The 12921-nt window shown below is 44.3% G+C and overlaps 1 protein-coding gene across 1 annotated transcript in view; it reads right to left on the bottom strand.

Moving 5' to 3' along the window:
• The window catches only part of LOC121275808 (A disintegrin and metalloproteinase with thrombospondin motifs 12-like), a 689364-nt gene that overhangs the window by 385989 nt on the left and 290454 nt on the right, over positions 1-12921 (bottom strand). The window contains exon 11 of the mRNA XM_041183446.1: positions 797-941. Within this exon, the coding sequence (XP_041039380.1) occupies positions 797-941 (145 nt within the window). The remainder of the gene's footprint in view (positions 1-796; positions 942-12921) is intronic.

The raw sequence follows: 12921 nt of genomic DNA, 5'->3' as shown, positions 1-12921 counted from the left end.
AAAGAAGGGTCATACAGCCGCAAAACATTAACTCTGTTTCTCTCCCCACAGATGCTGTCAGACCTGCTGAGTTTTTCCAGCATTGTCTGTTTTTATTTCAGATTCCCAGCATCCGCAGTATTTTGCTTTTTTTTTATTCATTCACAGGATGTGTACTTTGCTGGCCGGGCCCGCATTTATTGCCCATCCCTAGTTGCCCTTCAGAAGGTGGTGGTGAGCTGCCTTCTTGAACCGCTGCAATCCCTGTGGTGTAGGTACATCCACAGTGCTTTTAGGGAGGGAGTTCCAGGATTTTGACCCAACAACAGTGAAGGAACGGCAATATATTTCCAAGTCAGGATGGTGAGTGACTTGGAGGGGAACTTCCAGGTGGTGGTGCTCCCATCTATCTGCTTCCCTTGTCCTTCTAGGTGGTAGTGGTCGTGGATTTGGAAGGTGCTGTCGAAGGAGCCATGGTGAATTCCTGCAGTGCACCTTCATGCCAATTGGTTTTGGTTTCCCTCAAAGCAACAAGGGCAATTGAAATTTCTAAATATCAATGTATGTGAAGGTGTTGTGGTGTGAGACTTCTCGAAGATGTTATTAACTATTTATCTCAGCTCATGACAGGAGGGGACATGACTCCTATTTCTGTAAAATGCACAATTTTGAGTAACTGTCATGAAACATCAATTATCTTAGTGACTGGATTCAGCAGTTGCACATTGATGATGGGTTTCGGTATGTTGCCACAAAAATGTCCACTTAAAATGTCCTACTCTCATTTTATTTACAAATAAACTAGATAGTAACTTACATCCATTTCCTCACAGAAGGTTGAGTTGGGTCCATACTGGAGCTGACATTGATGATGGACGTCATACAGTACACCTGGAGCGATGGTGGGAACCTCTAGTTCCTGTTTAGTTGGTGGATCATTGAGACAGAAACCCCAGCCTCGACTGTAGGTAGCAAAACAAAAAGAGGCTTATACATACGAACATATAAATTTGGAACAGGAGTAGCTACTTGGTCCTCAAGCATGGCTCTGCCATTAAATAAGATCAGTGCTGATCTGATTGTAACCTCAATTCCACATTCCCGTCTACCCCGATGACCTCTCACCCCCTTGTTTACCAAGAATCTATCTACCCCTGTCTTAAAAATATTCAAAGACTCTGCTTCCACTGCCCTTTGAAAAAGATAGTTTCAAAGACTCACGACCCTCTGAGAGAAAAAACCTCTCCTCATCTCTGTCTTAAACGGGCGACCTCTTATTTTTAAATAGTGGCCCATAGTTCTAGGTTCTCCCACAGGAGTATAATATACCAGGGGTAATCTTAATAGATAGAAAATCATGTTGACACATAATTGAATTCCCAATATGTACTCCCAGCAGGAATAGCTCTTAGCCGAGGGTACAGATTAATAGAATTCTCCCTATAACATTTACCACTGTCAACTCTTACTGTCTCACATCCATTTTATACTCCAGTAGTTGATCACAATTCATTCCTAGTGAATCTAATAGATAGCACCATTATTCTTCCCAGGCCATATAACAAGTTTAAAAGATGATTAGAAAAGGAACTGAGTGATCGACAGACACCTATACATCCCAGTTAGATGAATAGTGTTGATTGTTTATCCCAAGCTGCTACTTTGTCAGATGGCTTTACTGAATGCTGTAACAGATTATCATCTCTCTTCTCTCAAATCATTTTGTTGACATTTCTTCAGGAAACCATGACAGATTGTTTTATTAAACCTTGTTTATTTTAGTAGTTTTTGACTAAACACCATTTTTTATTCACATTGCATGTTTCTAAGGACATCAAAAATCTTTTAAACGTCCTTGGTGGAAATTATGACCTTTTGTGGTAGTGTAAAATGGGTGATGGGTGAAGTCCTAATATTTTTTCTCTATTAGCATCAATGGAAATAAAAATCAGGGAAGATGTAAACGGGCAGATGATTCTCTGTCCACCTATTTTATACTAAAGTCAAAATTAGCCCCATTACTTGTCTCAGTTTTCCCTATCTGCTGCAAACCACAAGACTTAAAAATCCAACCTGCCATCTGCTAACCACACCTTTTCTCCTACACTTTGTAATTTTGCTGATGTCTTGTACTTTGAACCTTGGCCATATGGTAATCCACACAGCGATGAAAAGTGACCTTCTTTACTCCGTCTTAACAACGTGCCTTAGCAGAAACCTCAGAGAACCCGTCAGTTTGCCTAATGTGACACTGCTTCTATATTGCACAGCAACGGTCCAACAGCATCACTGAGTGAGGTTGCCAAATTATTGCTGAATTTAGCAGTGTTTATCAGGGGATGATTTGTGTCTAATCCACTGCAATATTGGGTTCTACATCCTTTGCCTTTTATGTTCATGCAATTTTCAAGCCAGCTAAGTTACTATTCAGTCTGTACACTTTTATGCTTTTTTAAAACCTTTAGATGTGGGATTCAGTCAAATGCCTTCTCAAAACCCATTGAGAATATATCACTCATCCACTATTTTAGTTACCACTTCAAAGAATTCAGAAATGTGACACTTGAACTATTTCCTCACTTCACCTTATGGTGCCTATGATTTTCAAAAGAATGAATAAATCAAGGTTAAACCAACTGACCTATCATTTCCTGACTCCAGTCTTAAGGTTTGTATATGTTATCAATGCATTCATTGATCCCTTTAAAAGTTTCGCCTATTTTTTCATTTACTTTTGTAAGGATTCAGCAGTGTAAACCATATAATCATAGTTTCTGAAGATAATTTAATATCTTGAATTTCTAGTAGCATGTGTACTAATCCTGTACATGCACTGTGGATTACCAAACAAGTTTGACAATTTGTGCAATCTTCACACATAAAGACTGGTGCAAAAACGTAATTTGCCATATCTCTCATTTCCTGATTTCTCAATTTATCATGATGTTTGTATCAATTATCCATCAAAGCTTAAGCCAATCTTTAACACTATCTGCTTCCTAAAAAGTTAATCTCCCTTGAGGCTATCAAATATTTCTCACTGCCAATTCACAGCTGATATATTTTTAGTAGATCTTGGGCTTTGCTGTTTTTAATCCAACAGTATAAGATTCTGTTCAGCACAATCTTGTCTACAATCTTATAAAAATATAGGGTCATCTGAGTTTATTTCAACATTTTCACTGCAATTTGAGATTTTCATTGCACACATGAGTGGGTTTAAAGAAGCTTAAACTTAGTGGAATGAGGACCATGGTGTTCAATAGGCTTTCAAAAATTTTTTTTAAAATTTGGTCATGGGATGTGAGTATTTGTGGCTAAATGAACATTTATTGTCGATCCCTAATTACCCTTGAGAGGGTGATGGTTGCCTTCTTGAGCCACCGCAGACTGTGTGGATTAAAGTTTTCAACACAATTTTTTTTGTTGCAACTGAGCAGTTTGCTAGGCTATTTCAGATGGCAGTTAAGAATCAAGCACATTGATGTGGGCTTGGAGCCACATGTAGACCAGACTGGGTAAGAACAGCAGGTTTCTTCCCCAATGGGGATTAATGAACTAGCTGGGTTATTAAGAGAATCCAGTAGTTTCAAGGTCACCATTACTAATAATAGCTTTTGATTTCAGATTTGTTTAATTAATTGAATTTAGATTCTCCAACTGCCATGGTGGGACTTTACTAACAATTATTAGGATTATTAGGCTAGGCATCTGGATTTCTAATCCAGTAACATAACTAGTACACTATCATATCATATTTCTTTAATTTTAACATTTATAAACATAAGAACTAGAAGCAGGAGTAGGCAATTCAGCTCCTCGAGTCTGCCCTGCCATTCATTACGGTCATGGCTGATCTAACTTCGGCCTCAACTCCAATTTCCCACCCTCTCCCCATAACCTTTCAACCTGTTAATAATTAAAAATCTGTCTATCTCCTCCATAAATTTATTCAGCATCCTGGCATCCACTGCCCTCTGAGGTAATGAATTCCACAGATCCACGACTACTTGAGAAAAGTAATTCCTCCTCATCTCTGATTTAAATCTACCACCCCTTAGCCTAAAACTATGGCCTCTCATTCTAGAATGCCCCACAAGGGGAAACATCTGATCGACGTCTACTTTGTCTCTCCCCTTTAGCATCTTATATACCTGAATTAGATCTCCTCTCATCCTTCTAAACTCTAGCGAGTATAGGCCTAAACTGCTCAATCTCTCCTCATAATACAAGCCCCACGTCTCTGGAATCAATCTAGTGAGCCTCCTCTGAACCGCCTCCAGTGCAACTACATCCTTCCTCAAGTAAGGGGACTAAAATTGTGCACAGTGCTCCAGGTGCAGTCTCACCAATGCCTTGTACAGTTGCAACACCACTTGCCTATTTTTATACTCTATTTCTTTAGCAATAAATGCCAAAATTCCTTTTGCCTTCCTTATTACCTGCTGACACTAGCTTTCAACGATTCATGCACAAGCTCACCCAGATCCCTCTGCACTGAAGCATTCTGAAGTTTCTCTCCATTTAAATAATAAGTCACCTTTTTATTCTTCCATCCAAAATGGATAACCGTACATTTATCCACGTTAAACTCCATCTGCCAAATTTTGGCCCATTCACCTAACATGTCCATATCCATTTGTAAATTTCTTTATGTTTTACAACCTGAGGGTGTATCAAAGCACTTTACTTACAGCCTGTGAACTAGATTTGAAGTATTATAGTTATTGTTGCAATGTAGGAAATGGAACAGCCAATTTGCACGCAACAAGCTGCAAACAGCAATGTGATAATAACTGCATAACCTGTTTTAGGGAGGAGACTTCTCCTGTTTTTCTTTGAAATAATAGCATGTGATGTTCTGCAATCTCCTGAGAGGGCAGATCAGGCCTCTGTTTAAAGTCTCAAATGAAAGATTGCATCTCCAACCATGCAGACTGCCCTCAATGCTGAAATGGCGTGTCAACCTGGATTGTGTCCAAGTGCCAAAGATGGGACATCTGATTCAGAGTTGAGAGTGCTACCACTGAACTATTAGTGACACCCCTCTTTGGAGTGACGTTTCCTCAATATCTCTGCCTAAGGGAGGAGGAGACCCAGCTGGGGATAGGTCCTGCTGGAAAATGCATATGTGGACATCAAGTGCAATGCCCTCAATAAAATACACTATTTAATGTCATACCCCAGGAATGACTATATGGGCTTGAGACTGGGCAGCTGCTGTCCTCTATGGAATCACATTTCTTGAAGGCTGACTTAAGAAAATATGAAATCGGAAATAAGGATGAATGAAAAAAAACCTTGTTTAAGCTGTAATGAATACTAAAATATAAGGGAGATTTACCAGTTGTTAAAGACTGTGCTAATCAGGTCAAACCCTTTCACCTCCAACCTCCTCACCATCCAAGACCCCAAATAGTTTTTTCAGGTGAATCAGTGATTGACATGTACTTCTTTCAATTTAGCATACTCTTTTCGGTTGACGTAATGAGGTCGGCTCTAAATTGTAGAGACCAATTGCAGATTGGGTTATTGCTTTACGTTGCATTCATTCTGCATGCATGACCCCGAGCTTCCAGTCGCCTGTTACTTTAATTTTCCACCTTGCTCTCATGCTGGCCTTTCTATCCTTAGCCTGCTGCAGTGTTCCAATGAAACTCAATGCAAGCTCAAGTAACAGCATCTCAGCTTTCAGCTGGGCACTAAACAGCCTTCCAGATTCAACACCGAGGTTGACATTTTCAGACAGTAACCTCTGCTTCCAGTTTGTTTTCTTTCTCTTTGCAGGTTTTGGTTTTAACGCCTTGTTTTTCTCTCCTTTTGCTTTCAAACAGCAGCTGTTCATCCTTTTCCTGTTCACTCATAGTGTTGACACATCTTTTGTTTCTTTATTTGTCCCGTTACCACTCCATTTGGCCTTGCACCACAAACCCTTTTTGCCATTTAACCTCTCCTGTCCCCCAACCTACCATAAGCCTTCCCTATTGTTCTTTTTCCAATCGTCCCTCCTCTCCAAGGACAATGTCAGAGTATTAGGTGCCCTAATCAAACCGTTAGCCTCGTGCTTCCCCACCCCATCCCAACAATTCACTTTTGAAAACGGGTACAGTTGAATGGTGCTAACACTTGTTCCCTGTCAGGTCCACTCTCACACAACCACCAAAAATGGTCAAACTCAAGGGTAGTTGTTATCCGTGGTCTAATGTTGCTCTGGTCTCAGCTTCCCACTGTTCTGCAGAACCTGTTTCCTCAGTGCTGCTCACTAGATTCGCACACTCCCACACCTCTCGTGAGGTGTCAGTACCCGCATCACCACAAAATCACCCAGGAGCCTTCTGATTGATTGAAAACACGGAACTCTTAGGTAGCTGGCACAAGCAGCGGCAGAGACCGGGAAAGTGAGGATCAGTGAACACAAGCGGGAGGGGGCAAGGAAAGGAAGCTATGATTAAATGGTCAGTGAGCTCGTGGTGGGAAATGCGAGGCTGTGATCAGAGGATCTGCAAGCACCTGGGTTGGGTAAAAGGGAAAGCTGTCATTGACAGATCAGCGAGCAGAGAGGAGGGGAGGGTGTGATTGGTGGATTAGTGAGCACAGAGGGGAAGGAGAGGCTGTCATTGGAGATTTAATTAGCATGGGAGGTGGGCAGAAAGAGGAAAGAGCTGCTTCAGAATCTTGCAGAGTTTCAGATTCATCTGTGGAAACTTTGGGCACTTGAGGAAAGTTGCTCATGTCATTTTAAAGCTCTATATAGTTTCAGTTTAGTTTTTTGCCAACCACCCCAAATTTTGTCACCATGGGCAGCCACCTATGCCTAATGGTTGCACCAGCCCTGCTCCTTTTGCCTGCTTAAAACTTATTAAATTGCTCACTTTTCCCGTTTGACAAAAGGTCATCAATCGTAAGCATTAACTCTGTTTCTCTCTCCACAGATGCTGCCAGACTTGCTGAGTTTTTCCAGCATTTTCTGTTTTCATTTCAGATTTCCAGCATCTGCAGTGTTTTGCTTTTGTAGCATAGTCGAGGAATTTGGAGAGGAAATCAGGGATGGAGTGGTCAAGGGTTCATTTTTCGGAAAGATGGTGATGACCAACGTTCCCTCTATTTTATTTCATCCGTGCGCACAATGAATTTTGTTATATGCACCAATATCAAGGTGAGGTGCAGATCTGCCCCACCAGTAGAAATAAAAACCTATATATATTTTAGAAAGTTACCATTGGTATGGAAGTAAAGGAAAATATATTAAAACAAGGGATAATTAACAAGGTGCGCTGCTTAACTTGTTTATTTAGTATGAAATCAAATAAACAGAACATTAACACTGCAAACTTTTCAGTGGTGTTTTAGAATCTTAGGCCGGATTTTTCCGCTCCTGTTAGCGTTGGTTGTCATGGCGGGCATGAGTGGGCAATATGGCGAGAAGGCCAAAAATCGGTTTTACGTTGTCTTGAAACCAGTTTGCTATCGTCCGCTCCACCCGTCAACAGATGACTGCCTTTTCCACCGCTGCACATCGGGAGACTAATTTCAAAACTTTAGCATCTCATTATAAGCCCTGCTCGTCAGATATCTTCCCCCCCACGCTGGATCGTCTAGGCACAATCACACCTACATGTTTCACAATTAGCGGAATAATATTTCGGCATAGACTAGAAGAGCCGAATGGCCTGTTTTCTGTGCTGTAGTGTCCTATGGTTCTAACTGTACATAAGCGACATGCACCTGGCGAGCTGCACTTCACTCAGGACTTCGAAGTTTGTTTGCCTCCCTTGGTTCAGGCAGCACTCGCGGTCATCAGCGCCAGGCTTCACAGGCAGTACCACATCACTTTTAGTTGGGCTCACAGGTAGGTCTGAACCTATCAGACCAACCTTGAGTCGGGGGTGGCTTTTCAATGACTGCAGGGAGAGGGCTGGTTGGGGAAGTGGGAGAAGTGACCTCAGGCAAGGGAAGATGCTGCAGGGAAGGGCTGTACCGGGGAAGGGGGGTATCCCAGGGTGTGTGTGGAGATACATGTTGATCTGTGCAAGTGGCCTCAAGATGCTGAGGGCTGAGGAGGCCGTCTCCAGAGCAAATGAGGCCAGATGGAGATGTGAGGGTGTGTGTGTGAGAGAATGAGTGGTGATGTCCCTTGAGCTGGCAGTGAGCGAGATGCCAGTGAATGTGTGATGGCCTTGTGTGTGTGTGAGTTTAGAGTGATTAGGTGGTTGTCTTTCCCTGGCGGCACAAATGAGATCATTCATCCTATTTCTGCACTGGATGGCCTGCGTTGGCACTGATCACCACTGCCACCACCTCCCAAGACAGAGTGGTGGGATTGCCGGACTTCCTGCGGCCAGAGTGGGGGTAGAGGACATCATGACAGGCCTCCAAAAGGCATTCCAATGGTTCACTGGTTCACTGAACTCCTCTTGGCTTTCATGGTCATAATGGCATGGCAGGCAGTTTAGAGGCTGCCCACCAGGCAGACGGTGTGTTTCCTATGGCTGCATAATTAATGAAGCGGGAAGCAGCCGATACAGCGTGAAAAATCGCCATTGCAGCCGGCAGTTAAAACATATTTTTTCATGCCCACTACTGCACTTAGTGCAATTCTGGGGCGATTCTTCCTTTAGTAACAAAGCAAAAGAAATGTACAGATGAGGCAAGAATAGCTATATAGCAGCCATCTTGTTCATTTATGTCCTTTAGGGGAGGAAATCTGCTGTCCTTATGCAGTCTGGCCGACATGTGACTCAAGACCCACAGCAGTGTTTCTTAACTGCCTGTGAAATGGCCTCGCAAGCCACTCAGTTCAAGCAAAATTAGGGGTGGACAATAAATGTTGGCCTTGCCCACATCCCAATAAAAAATAAAAGGAAAAAAGTGCCCATTTATAGGTCAAATACCAGTGACCCACTCAATGCTGTGCCCAATGCTCACGGCCTCTTCTACACATAGCTCCCCTTTTGGCCTCAGTTGAGGCAGAGGCAGGTTGCTCACTTGTCTCTGCCTGTAGCTGAGATTCACATGGTCATCCTCATCATGGAGGTGGCCATGGGTGAACCTCCACTATGGTGCACCGGCTTCAATTCAAGGGTAGCCTCCATCACAGGGTCCTGCTGTACAGGTGTTCCCTCAGTTAGAGGGCCATGGAGGTCACTGATGATGATGGCATCCTCATGAGAGGTGGCACCTTCATCCTCCTCAGTGACTCTCCCAGCCCATGGTTGGCACTCTGGATGGCTGAAGAGGACCACCAGCTGGGGCCCAGTTGGCATCCACTCCAAATATCTCTGCACCACCAGCACCACTGACCAGCTCACGCTATAGTGTTGCATATATTCTGTGCATGTCAGTGCGCAGTTCCTGCATCCACTCTGGAGTTCTGCTGGATAGTTATCTCCATGAGGTTGACCACTCTCTCAATAGACAAACTCATGAGTTCAAAGCCCTAGGCCATGGTGGTCACATGAACTGAATGGACTCCTCCCTTGGCTCCAATATACATAAATGCATCTGTGTCTAGCTGAGCAAGATCTGTCCTCTATCCTCTGAGGGAGACTGTTCACGGCTGCCTCTGCCTCTCTTACCTCCACTTGCTCATAGTTGACATGCTCTTGCACTCCTGTCAACCTATTTAAACACTTTCAAAGACCTACTGAGGCGATTGGATCTGAGCTGCTAGAGGGGCACTTGTAAGATGCTCTGATGTCTCTGCAGGTACAGGAATCTGTCCTTCCCCCTTGACATCTGAAACTGAGAGGCACAAGAAGAGATCACGAGAACTAGCCTTGCAGAGTGGAAGCCTCTGCAGTGCTGGGGCTTCCCAATGCAGCTCGGTCTTCAGGAACCTGTCAGATGGGGTGGATTGCACTGCATCCCCTTCATCCACATGCATCTCTCTATTAGAGATGCCTTCCCTGACTTGCTCAAGGTCAGCCACCCTGGCAATTTTCATTGCTCCTTCCCCCACAGGGATGATAGTGTGTAGGTTCGGAACTCCTGCTTCATTCTGTGCCCTTTCATGGGCATTATGTGCCCTTTGCTCCTGCAAAATGAGGCAAGGCACTGCTGACCTCTCTGGCCAATGCCAGTGGCTCATTTTTCATAAGAAGCTGAATGTATCGATGCTGGCAGCTGCTCAGCAGCACTTTAGGGCTCTGAGCATTGCTGAGAAAAAGCCCTGGGCACACATTCCTCCCATGTTCAGGCTCCTCAGCTACATTATCTGTAGGAGGTTAAACGCTCAGAGGCTTGTCACAAGGGCTTGGCATTGAACTCATCTTGCTAGACATCAAGGCAGCATTTGACTGAGTGTGGCATCAAGGAGCCCGAGCAAAACTGGAGTCAAAGGGAATCGGGGGAATAACTCTCCACTGGTTGGAGTCATACCTAGCACAAAGGAAGGTGGTTGTGTTGTTAAAGGTCAATCATCTCAGCTCCAGGACATCACTACAGGAGTTCCTCACGGTAGTGTCATCAGCCCAACCATCTTCAGCTGCTTCATCAATGCTCTTTCTCCATCATAAGGTCAGGAGTAGGGAAGTTTGTTGATGTTTGCACAATGTTCAACACCATTTGCGACTCCTCAGATACGGAAGCAGTCCAGGTTCAAATGCAGAAAGACCTGGACAATATTCAGGCTTGGGCTGACAAGTGGCAAGTAAGATTCACGCCACACAAGTGCCAGGCAATGACCATCTCTATCAAGAGAATATCTAACCATCGCCCCTTGACATTCAATGGCATTACCATCGCTGAATGTCTTGGGGGTTACCACTGACCAGAAACTGAACTGGACTAGATTTGTAAATACTGTGGCTACAACAGCAGGTCAGAGGCCAGGAACCTTGTGGCAATAACTCACCTCCAGACTCCCCAAAGCCTGTCCAACATCTCAGCCACCTCTTTGCAAGCCTTTTTGTTTTGGGACGGCCTTCTCCTGCCACCCTACGGAAAGAGGACCTCTGTCCTCTCCCTCACTGCTTCCAACTCAGAGAAGCAAAGGACAACCCCACCCCAGATCCCAGCCCTCTGCCAGTCTTCTGCAATCTCTGGTACTTGTATCCTTGAAGTTGATCTGTTAAAACAGGGCCCACATTCGTTCAATCCTGGCTCTATTCCCATCCCCAAAGTCACTAACTGGCCACCCAACCAGCCACTTAACAGGCCACCTCTGTGAAATATTGGGACCCATGACTGTTATCCCCCCCCAAGTAGGGATGGGTCCCAAAACTAGTCCCAAGGTCTGTTTCTCAATGCCAGAAGGAAAACCAGTCTCTGTATGCTCAAAGCAGCTGACCCACTGCTAACTTACCCGAAAACATTCATAACACACCAGAACTGAGCGGATCTGAAGGAAGCCGTCAGTCAGAAAGCCACCGTTGGACGTTTAGGGAGTTGGGGGGGGCGGGTGGCGGGGAGGAAGGGGAGGAATTCATGGGTAAGCTACCATTTAGGATTTTTATTTCAATTACTGATTCCTCCCCCAGAGGACCAGTTTGTTTGAGAGCTTGGCTTTCAATCAGATGGGGAGCTAGTAACATATGAATCGTTTGTGGTATCCGCTGATGTGCAGCCCCAATATGCATCAAACAGTTTGCTTAGGCATTGGTTAACTTGGCTAGAGTTTCTATCTATGCTGAAAAACGACAGGCAGAATATTACACGTTTCCATGAGCAGGTTTGCAAGCAGGGTGGCCCATAAAACTGCCTGAGCGGCCTTCCTGCCACCTATCGCCCAATTCCGAACTGAATTACATTGTGACATGGTGGGGTGAGGCCAATTTTGAGGCCAGTGAGGTCAGGCACAGGGGGGAAGCCCAAATGGTAAAGGGAGGTGGTGGGCTATTGATAATGTCACTGGATTAATAATCCTGGGACCCAGGCTAATGCTCTGGAGACATGGGTTCAAATGCCATCAAGGAAGCTGGTGGAATTTAAACTCAATTATTAATCTTTAATTAAAAACTAGTCTAACAGTGACTATGCAACGATTGTTGATTGTCGTAAAAATCTGATTCACTATGTCTTTTAGGGAAGGAAATCTGCTTTCCTGCAATGTGATTGACTCTTAAATGCCCTCTGAAATGGCCAAGCAAGCCACTCAGTTGCATAAAATTGCTACAAAGTCTAAAAGGCATGAAACTGGACAGAACTACCAGGCATCAACCTAGAAATCGGAAACAACAACGGCAATCTCAGCCCTGCAAAGTCCTCCTTACTAACATCTGGGGGCTAGTGCCAAAATTGGGAGAGCTGTCTCATAGATGAGTCAAGCAACAGCCTTAGTCAAACATAGTCATGCTCACAAAATCATACCTTACAGACAATGTCCCTGGCACCACCATCACCATCCCTGGTATGTCCTGTCCCACTGGCAGGACAGAATCACCAGACATGGCAGGAAGGAAGGAATTGCCTTGGGAGTCCTCAACATCAACTCTGGACCCCATGAAGTCTCATGGCATCAGTCAGACATGGGCAAGGAAACCTCTTGCTGGTTACCATGTACTGCTCCCCCCTCAGCTGATGAAGCAGTACTTCTCCATGACTGGACAAAGCACAAAAGTTGGAAAGGGCACAGAATGTACTCTGAGTGGGGGAACCTTGTCCTTGTCAATTTACCTGTTGCAGATGCATCTGTCCATGATAGTATTGGTAGTAGTGATAACCGCACAGTTGTTGTGGAGATGAAGTCCCATCTTCACATTAGGGATACCCTCCACCGTGCTAAATGGAATAGATTTTGAACAGATTTTGCGACTCAAAACTGGGCATCCATGAGGCACTGGGGCCATCAGTAATAGCAGAAATGTATACAGCTACAATGTAACCTAATGGCACGATATATCCTCCATTCTGTCAATACCATATAGCCAGGGGATCAACCCCGGTTCAATGAAGAGTGCAGGTGGGCATGCCAGGACCAGCACTAGACATACCTAAAAATAAACA

This window comes from Carcharodon carcharias, chromosome 1, assembly GCF_017639515.1.
Source record: "Carcharodon carcharias isolate sCarCar2 chromosome 1, sCarCar2.pri, whole genome shotgun sequence".
Classification (NCBI taxonomy): Eukaryota; Metazoa; Chordata; class Chondrichthyes; order Lamniformes; family Lamnidae; genus Carcharodon; species Carcharodon carcharias.
The sequence above is the reverse complement of the archived record's forward strand: the minus strand, read 5'-3'. Positions and strand labels throughout refer to the sequence as shown.